At 38.7% G+C, this 16,219-nt stretch overlaps 1 protein-coding gene and 1 pseudogene across 1 annotated transcript; both read right to left on the bottom strand.

The window, feature by feature from the left end:
• Window positions 1–7,569: 7,569 nt before the first annotated feature.
• Window positions 7,570–9,350, bottom strand: LOC148917580 (uncharacterized). Its single transcript, XM_089049829.1, has 5 exons — window positions 9,015–9,350; window positions 8,846–8,930; window positions 8,680–8,775; window positions 7,805–8,002; window positions 7,570–7,701 (listed from the first exon to the last, which is right to left on the bottom strand). Exons 1-5 carry the CDS (start codon window positions 9,341–9,343, stop codon window positions 7,570–7,572), a joined length of 840 nt encoding a protein of 279 aa, XP_088905955.1. The 5' UTR covers window positions 9,344–9,350.
• A 3,449-nt stretch (window positions 9,351–12,799) lies between these two features.
• LOC103343181 (glycerol-3-phosphate acyltransferase RAM2 pseudogene) lies at window positions 12,800–14,632 on the bottom strand (annotated as a pseudogene).
• Between the last annotated feature and the right edge of the window lie 1,587 nt (window positions 14,633–16,219).

Raw genomic sequence — 16,219 nt, 5'->3', positions numbered from 1 at the left:
TAATTATATATGAAGCAAATGAAACTGATATTTGTATTATTTTATATTAGATAATGACATTAAGGGAATATAGTTCTAATTTGTGCAATACCACGATCACCCCAACCCGAACAGCTGTAGCCGTAATCACTTAGTCGTATCGGTCGGCTTCTTCCGAGCAGCTTTGACGTGCTTATGCTCATTCATGTCACCACCATCGTCTAGTATCTCTCTCACAGCATCAGGGGACACATAGTCCCAATTATAACTTGTATGAGTAGTTGCCGCGAATGCTCGGAATTTTTCGAATCCTTCGTTGAATGCCAACTCCAGTTCACTGTGGTGCTCTTCGCATCGCATATGGTTCATCAAACAACCTTTAATTTCATCATTCATTACTGCATCCAACTCCTCAGCTTTCAGCTTCCTTTTATGACTCACTTCAAGTACTTGTTCTTTTGGGAGAATGCTTTGTTCACTCTAATGTTAAGATCAGCCAAAATGGCCTGTCTTCAACACATTTCTCGTGCCATGAATTGATCACCTGGAATTATAATCCAGCTTGGTACTGACTGCATCTATTGCCTCTAATGGATCATCGGAGTCCCCCTCACTCCCAAATGATGTTGAAAATGGAAGGGGTCGGCGAGTACAACGTGGAAACGGAACTTGCGACTCCAATTTTTCATCTTCGATTGTGTTGTTGGCGCCTGAAGAGGTTGACATGCTTGAATAATCCTATTTGTTTTAGAGGATGAGGATTGCATATGCAATGTCATTTGAGAAATGGAACATAGCTTTATAGACCAACATACCAAAGCTTGCGTGTAGTCAACATATCTACTTTATTTCAATTTTAAAAAAAGAGGTGTCAGGTTTTGCTTTTCAAGCATGTCAACCTCACACTCTGCTTACACCACTGTTAGTGGTTGAAAGAAACTCAATGGAAGTGACATCTAGTTAGTGAACCCAACCAAACTAAACAAACTAGTTAGGATTAAACTTAGATTGTATGAGACCTTTTTTCATTTATACATTGTCAACCAAATGTTTTTTTTGGCGGGAAACCTTTTTTATTGGTATTACTATCACCCCCTTCATAAAGATTCTCCCTCCACAAAAAACTCACCCTCCACCGAATCTGTCTCCATCTACTGAAACTCTCTCCGCCACAGAAACTCTCTCCCCCCATTGAATGGATTTACTAACCAAGTTTGATGTGAGCATAATAAACACCCCTCCAAACAAAGACCGTCTTCGAAACGCAAGTGAGTCACCGGACAAGCAATGTCACATTCCTGGACAGAATGACCATTTTGTTGGAAGTTTTGAGTCTGAAAGAGTTCTTGCTTTCTGGAAGGAGAGGCATCTTCAACTTGGTGATGAAATCCAAAGGGCAAGGGCACGTTTGGAATTTGTTGAAGGCCAGATTGAAGATGACAAAAGGTAGGCCAATCTGAATAGGGCGAAGTTGCAGCGCATGAAGCGTAGGCACAAACGACTTCAGAGTGTTGCTGTTCAAAAATACAAGAACTCATCTAATGCAATGGAGTCAAAGAAGCGTGTGATGCAAGCTGATTCGACTACTTCGGTCCTATGCAAAACTCATCGTGCCGGGTTTGATTGGTCATCTATTACCGTTTCCGACGTTAACAAATATACTCACAAGGGAAGTAACCATTTTGGTTATCGTGTTTGAGTAGAGGCAAATCAGAGGAACTGGAATTTTCGTTAAACTCTGCTTCAAACCTATTTTGATGCTTACTACTATAGAATATTTCAACCTTAATATTTTGATGTCTTTAATTACGATAACACGATGCAAAGTGCCCATCTACTTCAGTCATATGTTGCTGCCATGTTCATTTTTTTGTGATCACGTATCAGATTTGGACATGGTTGCATCATATGCAATGTTGCCTTTATGTATTATATGTTAGGGTAAGGTTTATGGAAAAGCATGCGTGAGTGGTTTTGTGACAAGGTTATGACATTATTTTGTACCAGTTATATATTATTTTTTGTACTGGTTCATCTCCTACTATTGCTTTATTTCTTTATATTATATGTTTATGCGATTGGACATGATAGAAAATATATTACTGATTCCCAATGCGGCGTCATAAGGACAACTTATTGAATACCGCAGACGGGTTGAAAACTCTAGGTGCAGGTGCATATGGACAACTTATTGAATATCTCTGACGTCTTCAAAGCTCTAGGCGCATGTGCAGTTCCAATGATGGCTTCGAAGTAGTGGCGCATTTATTATATATGTACATTATTATAACCAAAACATATAATTTTACATCCTTATATATGAAAGGAAACTAATTCTTGTATTAGTACAAATTATATAACGAATATTAAGGAAATATACTTGTTAAAGTGACAAACATATATACTTAGGGTTAAGAGGAAAGTGAGTTATGTAAACAATTTTTGAATTTTTAATTGCGAAATAGATGATTTATGGGTTCCATAGTTTTATAACGTCATAAGGAGGCCGGAGTATTTGTTGGGGCATTTTTAGGATTTTTCTACTATTTATTGCATTTTTTCAAAGATTTTTGCACTAAAAAAGCCAAAATAATTGCCAAATGGACACTGGCGCGATCTCAGCCCCTCACCTTTCACCTCTTGACAAGTGTGCGTCAGTCAACATGACCACATCCTTACATTTTACCCTAAATTATTATTTTATGACTTTTTCTTAGAAAATTTATAACTAAATACACAAAAATCAGAAAAATGATCCGAAAATTGCTACGAACTCATTGAGACTCCATCTCCCTTGCTGAATTCCCCGATTCGTGGTTACGCATTTTAAAAAACAATTTCGAACATTAACGGGAGATGCTTGTTGAAGTAGGTTATTGAAGTTAAAGTTAACAAACATATATACTTAGGGTTAAGAGGAAAGTGAGTTATGTAAACCAATTTGGATGTTTTCATTACGAAATGGATGATTTATGGGTTCCCCTAGTTTTATAACGTCACAAGGAGGCCGGAGTATTTTTCGGGGCATTTTTTGGATTTTTCTATTATTTATTACCTTTTTCAAAGATTTTTGCCCTAAAAAAGCTCAAATAATTGCCAAATGGACACTGACGCGATCTCAGCCCCTCACCTTTCACCCCTTGACAAGTGTGCGTCAATCAACATGGCCACATCCTTACCTTTTACCCTAAATTATTATTTTATGACTTTTTCTTAGAAAATTCATAACTAAATACACAAAAATCACAATAATGTTCCGAAAATTGCTACGAGCTCATTGAGACTTCATCTTCCTCCTGAATTCCCTGTTTCATGGTTACGCTACATTAGTATTTTATTATTATTTATCCAAAATTATTTTTATTATTATTGTTATATTACTTTTTAGCTTGTACATTTGTTAATTATATTTACTCCAAATTTTAATTTTAATTTTATTTTCCGTTGAATAGACCATTTCTGGTGCTAATCAGTTTCTCTCTTCTTCAATTTGTTAATGCTTTTTCTTTTTTAGGTTTAAGGGATGTTTTCAAACATAAAATGGAAATATACAAGTTATCCATTCTACAACATCAGGAAATAATTATTCAAAGTCTTTCACTGTTCAAGTTTTGCTTAAGAAACGTGTAACCCAATCATTTGGGATATGCTAAGTGGGAAAATGTCATTCCCAAGAACCGGTGAAAAGACACATACTCACTTCATGCATGCGTTTTCGTTTACCAAATATTAAGATTGCAGTTGTGCAAAATATCTGTGTCAGTAAAATGTCATTCGTAGCCGTCAATTATGTCAGTAATAATTCCACTATATAACATATATTATACATTTATATATAAAACGGTTTAGGACAGCACAAACACCAGACAAAATAGATTAAAACATGAAATAGAAAACAACATTTGTAGAACATAGACACGCATAAAAACCGTAGAAACATACTACAACTAATTATAAGGGTATGTATTCCCTGGCACAACATAGACATGCATCACCTTGAACCAAAAAACACTCTCACGGTGCCATTTGCATCGATTGCAACAAGTCCAGAAGGCAGGATTGATCTTTTCTTCACTAGGCCAGCCAGGAATAACAAAACACTAGTCGTTGTTGTTACAAGCGCTGCACTGATTGAACTTAATCTTCCCATAGTGAAACATATCTATGATATGTCTTCCAACAGAGAAAACTCGGCTTAATCTTCGTCTCAAAACATCCCTGGTTCCTTTCATATCAATGTTGTTACGTTGATTCAAAGAACACAAGTAGTCCAACTAGATATGCCGCTTCCATATGGCCTGCCTTGGCTGCAAAGCGCATCCCGGACAATGCTTCCACATTACCCGCCTGAAAAACACTTGAACGCTTCTCTAAATATCGCCTCGTGGTTCTCGCGAGCCCTGCATTGTTGCATGAAATGCCGAACCTGCGTTGTGGCATAGTACCAGTTAATATGGTCTTGGTACTTTTCCATTGAAATGGTGTTCCACACTTGTGTAGTGTTTGCCAACGTATTGAACAATGGGCACACAGATGCCATACGAAAGAAATCTTCCGATGATTGGGTTGCCACGTATAACATCACTTTAAACCAAGCTAATTCCGGGATGAAGGCTTGAGGCACATCCAGATGGAGATGCTTCCTTCTCTTTCCTCCGACTATAGTGTAATGTTTCGAATTCATTGAAATATTTTTGGAATGCAACGATTTGAGGACTGCAAGAGGGGAGAAATGAGAATATACGGGGTTTTGGTTTTGTTTTAGCCTCTGTTTGCAGTGTTTTGAAAAGGTGTTTCCTTGGGGTTTTTCCAAGTTGACCCTTTTAAAGAAACTAAGCCCAACACCGAAAACATAAGACAAAGTGAAGGAAAACGCTCATCGAAATGCAAAGGGAGTCGACCGTCCAAAAGTCAATTAATAACCTGTTTCCATAGCCATTGTTAGGCTTTTCCCGCCATTAAATTCATTGATACAAATGTGATGGATTACTGACTAGTGATGAAGGTCCCATCAGATACTTTTTCATTTTCCCACACCACACTACCCCTAGTAAATGACGGATTCTTATCCAACTAGTTGCCTTAATGAAATATAAAGAAAATAATATATATAAAGCAGTGTCCCCTCAATTTTAAGATTACTATTTGGTAGTGAAATAGTATATCACTTTTCGGAGTAAAGGTGTCACAATTCTGACGGTACAGTGTCAGATCGTGACCAACCCACCCACACACAGAAAAGAAAGATATAATTCGATTTGGGCAGAGATGAGAGAGAGCTGAGTGAGAAGTTTAGGGTTATGAGTGAAGGGGTATAACTGAGAAGGTATGAGTTCGAAGAGGTTTCAGTGAGAAGATCTGATGAGAAGAGGTACAAGTGATAAGATTCAACATGTCTTCGTCTTCATCTCCCGCTCAAACAAAGAGGTGTCAGTATTGTGGACCTGCAATGGTGCTTCGGGTTTTAAAATCAGATAAAAATCGAGGGAAGCCATTTTGGAAGTGTCTAACCTCCTATGTAAGTTTTCATTTCCAGAATATGTATGTGGGTGAAAAAAATCCTAGGTCTAACTCGACAGAATTATTTTGCATATATGATGCCTGCAATTAGGAGCCACCAGTTGCAATGGATTCGAATGGGTTGATGTAACCTCCAGCAGATCGCAAGTGACACTTATGATGCTACAGTGCTTAATATGCTGAAGTCCATTAAGGACTTGGTATTAGTTTTATTAGTTGTATCAATTGTGATATTATTTATTCTTTTAATGACCAATTAAGTGCACGGTTTCAAGGATTGTAAAAGTTCTCCCCAAAAACACATGTTGCACGCACCACCAATGACTTTTCAAACCCAATTTGTAATTTTTGTTCTTCAAATAGGTGGATTGGCATTGAGTTTAAATTATTGTTTGAAACAAAAGCATTTATTTGTCAGAAACCCAGTAAAAACTTTCCTAAACTTACTTTACAAAAATAAAGTCATACGAAGACGATAAAATGACAATACAGGGCCAATACGATGCGATAATAAGACAATACCTTTTTTTTGAAGATTGCATAATTATTCAGTATATATAGATTGTTTATTGATTGTTTATTGATTGTTTACATGTTTCGTGAAGGTTTAATGATTGTTAACTGCATGTATTTCGCATGTTATTGAACCGATATTGAAGGTTTATTGAAAGTTGATTGAGTGTTTACTGCATGTATATCGCATGTTATTGCTCCAATATTGCATGTTTATTGGGGGCAAAAGTAGGACTCAAGTTAGATTTAAGGGGGGAAACGGTCCTTATTCTTTGTTTTAGTAGGAAGAACAACTGTTAAGTAGAATTTCCTATTCAATACGACTTCCTTATGGTTGATGTAATTGGGGACTGATGTATATTTCATGTTTATTGCGTGTATATTTCATGTCTATTGCGTATACATTGCTTGTCTGTTGCTTGTGTATTGTTATTTATTTCCTTCGTGAGCAATACAAATCAATACAGACGCAATAAATGTAAGATATGCACGCAATAGACAAGCAATATAGACACAACAGACATGCAATATAGACGCACCAATATACATTACTTTTATGCTACTCAGCTGCCCAAAACCAATAAAATAAAGAAAATCAACCAATTTATTAACCGATTATAAAGGAGAGAGGGATTCAAACCCGAGGGGCAGTGCGGAACCAATATGGAGTTTTTAGAGCATTGCACTTGGGGACATTTTTTCATGTGTTTCTATAAGGAGGGCATGGTTGAATAAAATATTGGAGGCGAGGCCATAGCCGCCTATTCCCCTTACAGAATTACCTTATTAAGATGCAACCCATTGCGATTAAGTCAAGGTATGTTGAACGGCTTAAAGATTGGGATATGATATTTGGAATGGTGGCTTGGATAAATGATGACATATCACTTTGCAATGATGTAATACACTTAAAAAGCCATCAGTCCCTATGTGAATATGCATTCTTCAAATCCCAATTCACATATGCAGTCTTCAAATCCCAATTCAATGCAGTTTGGTTGAGGTTAGGTAAATGTCGTGAAGGAGTTAGGCCAATATTACACCGATGTTTGTTTCATTACATCAAAAAAAACTTTACACTCCATATGCACATTCTATGTATGGGAATGACATGTGTCTAACTTCAAAAACGCATCTGCCTATCCATTTAGATTGCCCATGTGCAATAGATTTACAGATCCATTTACTTTTCTCCTCACCAACCCTCAGCATCTCCATTTCAGATTCTTCATTTTTCTATGCTCTGCATCCAGCTCCATATACATTTCGCACAATATGAGAATAAACATAGCATAATATCACACTAATCGAAATGAAAGCATGCATCCGCTATAATATTTGCCACTATTTTGGTTCTAATTGTTATTGTCCAGTAACTTAAATCTAAATTTCTGTACACAAATACACTAAGATTGAGAAAGACTAAGTAGAATTCAGGAGCAGAGGTGGAATTCGAAAAGGACCCATGGGTTTCTATTGTGTATTTACATGACTTTGAAATTGGACATTCCCAAAACCTATTTAATCATCATGTGCCTAAACCAAGTTCAACCGATATCATGGCAAGTAAGCATCTCCCCGTGCAATTTCTGCAGCCAACTTCAACCGAAAAAATGGCATGTTCTGCGAGGTGCAAGTAGCTAAGGGAATCTCAGCACTCAACAGCTCAATGTACTTCAACAATCGCCTCTGAAGCAAAACAAGAACTCGATCAATTCAACTAATGACATTCTAACGTAATTGACAAATTAAAGTAATAAAATTAAATAAAAAGTTGTGCTCACTAATTAGCCTGTTGTGGAACATCCACACGATGTATTGGCCATGGACACCACCAATCTCGGTTGCACTCGTTCGCATAAACACCTTCTTCATAAAAGTCGAGGGTGTGCAGAAGATTTAGAATCGTAATTGACAGGGGGCCGAGTTCTTCCTTTAAGCTCTGATCTGGAATGAGTGAAACCATTGAATCGTAGACTTTGATTTCACACTGAATCAGATCAATCTCTAGAGCCACCCAATGATTATATTTTGGCAACATACAAGGTTCATACACCTTATACGTGTTCTGCCAATCCAATCCACATGCCGGAATCTTGCCATTTACAATGTTCACTAAACTGGTTCTAATTTTCCACCCAACTTGCTCTTTTTTCCTTTTATTATCCGCAAAGCAAGTATGGATGTGATTCTGTGAAATAGAAAACAATCAATGGTTAAACACCTCCACAAAGCAAGTATGGATAATTTGTAATTATTAACTGCACTTGGTCAAGGCCTATGCCATACTGATGTAGCACAGGTGTGTTAGTTTAAACACTTAGGGCAATAAGACGAACAGATAAGAAAAGTGAAGGGAAGAAAAGGTAGAAGGCAGGCAGAAATGAGAGAGTTTAAAGGAATGTTTAATCAATATTCAAATTTGAATTGTAAAGAACTACATAGGGGTATTTATAGCAAACTAAAACCTAGAGACAATAAAATTAAAATCCCCAGGTAAAACAGTAATCCTATTCCTAATAAAATAGGAAACTTGGAAATCCTAATAGGATTTGGAAAACTAACTTAGAAATCCTACTAGGATTTGGAAAACTAAAGAATATAGGAAACTAACAAATCAATTAGGAAACTAAACAATTTAGGTCCTATGCATCCTGCATCACATACCATAAAAAATACATCGGTCGTTGTCCAGTCCGATATTTCTACTTCCTCCAATTGTTGTTGTCGCTTCCGGATGAGATACAAGCCCAAATCAATGTGCGCACATGTTTTCCTTGTCAATCTCATAATCTATGCACATTCAAACAAATGCATAATCAATTAAACTTACATCTCCTTTCAGCCAACCGTCAGCTTTGACGAGGGAAGCGAAGAATTCAATCTCAGCTTCCACGTTGCCAAATTGCATCACCAAACTATGAATATAAAAAAGTTTTAGAACACAACAATTAAAAAATATATACACTCATGCCTTCTATCTCAAAAAACAAAGGACTTACTTTGGGTTATGGCGCCATTCCGAACAAAGTTTCAGCAATTTCACCATATCATCGTGCGGAATCGCCTTCATTGGGTCTAACGTCCGAAGTCCGGTTGTCTTTGGCAAATTTTTTTGAACCACTTCAATAGCTTCAACGATCTTCCATATAGGAATAATCCTCTTCCTCTTCTGTAATTGGACCCCTCGTTCCACACCTTGACCTTCATCATTCAACCAAACGTTCAACTGAGATAACACAGCTATAGGTTGATCCAAATCAATGTCCCCGAGAGTAACCTCAACCTTTGTCCCCTCCGTGCTCTCGCCAATGTCATCGCCAACCAACATAACTTCATCATCCTTTTCCTCACATTGGTTTCTTTGCACTTCCTTTTCCTCACTTCTCTTTCTTTTCACTTCCTTGCCCTTCCTTTTTTTTTTTTGGATCCTCTCCCTCACTGCTTTTTCTTTGCAGTTCTTCCTTTCCCTCAATTCTCTTTCTTTGCGCTTCCTCTCCTTTGCTGCTTTTTATTTTTACTTGCTCTCCCTCACTTCTTTTCCTTTGAGCTTCCTCTACCTCCCTTGGTTTTCTTTGCACTTCACCTCCTTCAATCCCCTCCTCTTCCTTTTCCTCTCCCTCATTTGTCTTACTTGGCACTTCCCCTTCAATCCTCCTCTTCCTTTTCCTCTCCCTCATTTGTCTTACTTGCCCCTTCACCTCTTTCAATCCCCTCCTCTTCCTTGTCCTCTCCCTCATTTATGTTATTTGGCCCTTCACCCCCTTCAGTGTCCTCCTCTTCATTTTCCTCTCCCTCGTTTCTATTACTTGGGCCTTCATCCCATTGCATGCCATCTACTTCCTCATATCCCTTAAATAGATGTGACACGACACAACGATTCGTCCTCTCTTTCAGTAAAGTTATGTCCTTTCTCACTTCCTGCTCAAAATGAGGACCTAAACAGTGGTCCAAAATTTTTTCCATCCGTATGACCTTTAACTCAAGGACGTCCTTTTCCCGCTTTACTTGAAACAACTCGGACCTCAACAAGCTTACCGCCTTGTTCAACTCATCAAGGTCAGCACATGAAGAAGGAATTGACTCTGCCGAGACAACAGCAGGGCGACCCTGTGGCCAACTCCAATATGGTTGTCTCATTTCCTCTTCACTTGGACATAGCGCCAAGAATCGAATTGTTTAAACATGACAAGAGTCATATGCAATCATTCTACTTCATAATTTCATTGAATCTTATAAATAGTTCCAAGGGCTGCATACCAAACCTCTTTGCTCTGGAAAAAATAATTGTTCAACTTTCTCATCTCGGGAACAGACGTAGTAGTTCTCCATCACAAAATACGCGGGAGAGATGTCGGATCAACAACCTTGCAGTAATTCAGGTCCGCCATTCTAGGAATTAATTCATATACCCAAATCTACACAATTCACAGGACACAAGTTATTATTTAAGTTTTAAAGTAAACAAAACATAAAGACATGAACATTATTACCATGTACCTGGAAAGCATACGTGAAACCTTTAAAACTCCAGCCACCCCTTTGCACTTCACCATGGTTATCCTTCTTGCCCTTCTCATTTCTCCGGCTTGATCCGGTTACCTTATTTTTCCCTTCCCTCTTCCCTCTTCATTTTCAAAGCTTTTCACATACTTTGTTGGTGCAGAAAACAGACTGTCTTGGGTTTTGTCAAAAGACACCGAACCCCGTGGAAACTTGTTGAACGCATCCAAGTCCTCTACAAGGGTCAGGTAATTTAGATTGATGTTCAAATGTTTGTCCCTTCCCAAAACCACTAACTCAGCAAAGTAAACAAGAGCTAGCTTGTAGACGTCATCTTCCTTTGTGCACCTCACAAATGCTTCTTCTAAAGCATTACATGTAATTCCTTCGTCTATAAAATATCTTTTCTGAAGTCTAATTTCATCACTTTCTCCACTGGAAACTTGGCACTTCCCAAAACGAAGCCCGAGATCAAACAGAAATCTGACGAGTGAACGAGCAACGTCGCACCCTATTAAGAAACTCAGTCCATCCAAGTCTTTCACACCCTGCCCCGCTACTCTACGCAACACAACCCCATGCACAATCTGCCCGCTAAACTGAATCTTATTTATATTCAGAAGATGGCCAAAGCATGATGTCTTGAATTGTTCTAATTGTTCGGCACTCAACTTCGCTCGAATTACAGCTATGGATGAATTTGCATGTGAGCAGTTGTTCACCCGTGAGGAATATGCCTCTGACTCTGGCCATACCAGCTCCATGTTGGATCCTATTTCCTGAAATACAAGATGAAATAACGTGAACACATATACTACCACGTATTTGCACAATCACATTGGTATTTACAAAACTAGTCAACCAAAGACATTACAAATTTTACAAAGTACATGCGCATAGGGATTACTGATCACAGGCTTTAACATCATCAAAGCAATATGGCATATTTTGTGCAAATACCTATTAATGCAATGATTCTGTGAATTACAAGCAATAGCATGTGTTTTATTTATGGATCCAAACTCCAATCAATGGTTGATGCATGAGTAAGTATGAGTGCAATCTAGGCAAGTTCTGCACTTCACACACATGACAATTATTGTCATCTCATACACAACACAAAATAAATAAATAAATAAGAAAGATGGTGGAAGGAAGCAAAGCAAAGCATCTGCTCTGCTATTTGCTCGCTAAGCCATTGCCACATCCTTCTTTCTTTCTAGCTTTTTCTTCAGTCAGCCATAATCGTCATAGATCAACCTTTTTTCAAATGCTTTGCACTTTTATTCATGAGTTTATTATTATCTGTTCTCATTTTTAACAGGCAAATTTAGTAACAACGGAAATAATATTTATTTCAAAAATTATATATATTCTAGCGCCAGAGAGATAATCTGCACTCTGCACTGCTTCAAATGTGGAAGGTTTTGAGGGCCTCCTCCAATTCAACACCATTACCTTATTCATATCATTATTGACATGTTATTGACATGTTATTGACTTTATTTTCATTCGTTTTTTAACATATACCCAAGCAAAAATTAACATGCAAGTGAAGCACAAAGAAGAGATGCCAAATCTAACAACATTCATGGTACAAATTGGGGAAAACGGTTACTCTAACCCTAAACTCAAATTCCATAAATTACTCACCAAATGCTGGTTATTGAACAATCGCAAGGTGTCTGTGTTGGGTCTTTGTGCGGCTTTGCTCCACAAATGGAACCTATCACTTCCAACGAATCACGGCTTTTCTCCTTCCCCTTCCACTGCTTCGTCTTTTCACTGTTTCGAATCCCGCCTTTGCTCTTTCCACTCAAAATAAATACTTTTTCACGGTTTAGATAGTGGAGTTATGCTCAACCGTCGTTAACCTTTGCCTTCAACCGTCGTTGCCCGTTGCCTTCAACCGTTTCTCAGAGCTTAGCGATTTCTCTGAGCTATGAGTTTGAGATCAATGGGTTTTTTCTGTTCAAACTTCGAACTTGCCTCTTTTTTTTTTTTTTTTGGGACCAACTTCATTGCTGGATATTAAATTCGGGTTTGGGTTCCTCACCTACCCGATTGCACAACTTTATCCCAATTCTCTCCAGCCCTTGGATTGATCCAATGACTATAAAGTGAACCCCTTATAACTTACCCCTCATTATAGTCTGAGCGCATTCAGTTTGCCCATGTTTTTACTTTTACGGACGTTCAGATAAACTAAGGCATGTAGAGCAAAATTGTATTGTTTTCTACAAAATGACGACGACGCAACACCAATCAACACAAAAAGTACAGATCAAACGAGAAAGAAATGGCTATATTAATTGGCATGCATATGTGTCGTTATACAATGGATGTGATTATATGAGATTAAATTCACGAGAAGAATGAAAAGCACACTATTTACTTATCATTTCTAGCTTTAAATTATCAACAGCCCATGATTTTCTTAGCTGCGGCAGCACGCTTAGGCTTTTCCTCCACAATGCCGTCGTTTCCGGCCAAAGCCCGGTACTTGTCCTTCCGAGTGAACGTCGTGCACTCGTACGACAAGCTCGCGGCGATGTTCCTCTGTATGTAATTTGCCACATCATGGCTCGACTTCCCAGCCCCACACGTCAAGTCGTACGGTAACTTATTCAAGAAGTTCACTTCATAAGCCGGGCTAGGGTTCATGAAGAAGTAAAACGGATCCATCCCTTTCCACCCTCTGGCCGTGGTGCCGTGGAACATGCTCATCCGGTTCGACATCGCCACAGGCACGAGCTCGTCGGTCAGCTCCGCGAACAGCGCCGAAAACCTTAGCAAAAACGGCTCACAACATGTAGTCCCTTCGGGGCATATGACTAAGTCTTCTTGTTCAAGTAGCTTCTTGATCATGTTGGCGTCGGTGACTCGGTCACGGCTGAGCCGGACGGTCTTGATGGGAGAGATTATCTCCGAGAGACGGGACAAAGAGTACGTGACAGCTGGGATCGGACGGCCTAAGGCGGTGGATAGAAAAATCGGGTCAAGGAGGGTTCGGTGTGAGCAAATGAAAAGAACTCCGGTTTGGCCTATCGATTTCTTAGCGGGAGGAGGTGGGGTGCCTTTGATGTACACCCGTACGCCCAGGGCCCAAAAAGCGTAGTATACGACGGGCATAGGGAGCAGTGCCCCTGCTGCGATGCGCAAGCAAGCTAACATGAAGCCGACGGGGAACCAAAGAATTGTGAGCAAAGCCATGAGCGGCGTTGGTTTCTGGACTAGCCGGCCATCATGGAACACTATCGGCTTCGGCAACTTGTCGTGGCTTACCGGCTCGACTTCCGGCTTAGCTGGAACCACGTAGCTCTCTTTGCAAAGCTTCATGAACGGGAAATCCGTTTTCCGGTCTCCGAGCCCAATATCAGGGGCTAAGGACGGGTCAGTACCGAAGGCTTTGTTGAGCGCGTCGGCTTTGTTTTTTCCGACGGTAATCCCTGGGCTAAGGACCCACCCGGTAGCTCGGCCTCTGTACGTGGAGATCTCTGTCCCGAGCACCATGTCCGCGCCCAAAAACTCCTTCAAAAACGCCTCCACCATGATCCTCGGGTTCGCCGTCAAAACGCAGCGTTTCCCGCAGGAAGAGAAGACTCTCCACGTCTCGGAGTGGAGGTCAATTGAGTAGAATTTCGGGAGAACCGCACGTGCAACAGATTCGATGTCGGAAACTCTCATGCCTGCGAAAGTTGCGAAAACGAGGACGCGGATGCCGGCGGACTCAGAGACACAGTAGTACAAAAGGCCGGCAAGTGGAGATGCGAGTAGTAGAAAGAGAAGCCTTAATATGCCTCCGATCTCAAAGGCCACGAGGGCGAAGTAAGGGATGGAGCTGCGGCCTCTGAGCAGAGTGCCGTCCATGTCCGCCACCACTGTGTGCTTTTCGCGACCGATTGACGGACATTGGTGGATTGTTGGGAAGGTAGGAAGAGAGCATTCCTTTGTCGTCGCGGCCATGCTGGGAAGGAAGGAAATTAGCCAATTTGCCCAATGTGGCTATGGAAAACTGGTACTAATAATAATGTTAGTGTCAATTTGTTATTAGCACCTGGCTAATTGGGTTGAGTTGTGGGTATTTATAAAGTTTTGTGATTAAATTTTAGTGAGACAAAATGTTTTGGCTTATGAGACCAATGACAGTGGCACCGAGATTTCCAAAACAAAGTGGGGGAATGCGACAAAATCTTCCGATTCGCCAATGTAGTTAAGCTAATTAATACATGTGTGTTAGGCTTAATAATGAACGAGAAATAAAGAAGGGTCATTATGCAATAGGCCCTTGCAACTCTAATAGTCTATACAAAAATTCATCTACATATTTTCTTCCAACCAAAACCCAATTTTGAAAACGGATGCCATGACGGATAAAAGTTGCCCATTTCTTTTTACTTATTTACAAAACCCTGCCATTTTTGTTATCCAACGATTTTTCCTAAACAATCCCTAATATCTAGCCTTTCCATTATTATGGTGTTGCTTGGACTCAACAAATCAAAACATTCTCATAATACTTATATAATATATGTTCGTTCATAAATAATATGTATATATATAGCTATACATATAAACCATAATTACATATAATAATTTACCTATACATATTTCGTAGTAGGTATATTATTCAAATGGTAGGTATATTGGATGACATATAACACCTAAATCCTAATCGTAAGTACATTAAAATTTATGTAGGTATGTTGGATGTCGTATAATGTAGGTATATTGGAATAGATAATTAGGTACACTTTTTATAAATTAAAAACAGGTACACTTTTCATACTAGGTAAATTATATTTTTCATAAAACAAATAATAGGAACATTATTTTTTCAACATAATTAGTATCACAGTACTATTCATAAAAAATTATAAAGCAGATTATTAGTCATGTATAATTCATAAAAAGAAAATAACATAAACATTTTTATTAAACAAACCGATTACCTAAATCTGAATTTATTGTTAAATTTTAAAAAAAAAATGTTTCCAAATTAATTCCTACATCCATTACAACCATTTGGAATACCTTTCCAAATTCAACATCTGTCATTATATACAATCCAATTAAAACTATTTCCATATTGATTCCTATATTAATATACCAAATGCAATAATGGCTTAGTTGGGGGTATTTTTGGAATATGAAAAGTACAATAAATCAGATTTTATCCTTAATTAGGTAACTTGCTGAGCTGGATCCTAGTCATGAGTTTTTATTTATACAAATTGGGTATTATTTATAGGAACAAAAAGTGAAGGGTTATAGGTACGACAAATTAAATTTGAAGGATGTAAGCCAAATTTACATAAAGAAAGATGCTGTAAATATTAGGTTATTAGCCATGCATGACGAATATTTGATCTCTATCAAGTTCTTAATGTTTTTAATATGCGTTTTGCTGAAGCACTTAAAAATTAGGGGTAAGCATCTTCGTTTAGCTCGCCGTTGTTTGTCGTGTTGTGCCCTCGTCTTTGTCTGGATCCTAAGGTGATGGGATGTTGCTTTCATTTCTTTGTTTTTGATCGGCCCACCCAGTGGCGGATCCAGGGTTTAAAAGTCAGGTAGGCGAAACTTACCTTAAAAACTCGACGGTACGAGTGAATTTTATTGATAAAAATAAAAAGATACACCTAGTCAGGGGGGACGTAATGAGCCTTACCCTCAAATATGCATATCTATACATAAATAAAAGCTT

Source organism: Prunus mume, linkage group LG4, assembly GCF_029339155.1.
Source record: "Prunus mume cultivar Tortuosa linkage group LG4, ASM2933915v1, whole genome shotgun sequence".
Classification (NCBI taxonomy): Eukaryota; Viridiplantae; Streptophyta; class Magnoliopsida; order Rosales; family Rosaceae; genus Prunus; species Prunus mume.
Note: the sequence above shows the minus strand (reverse complement) of the source record. Positions and strands in the feature narration are given on the sequence as shown.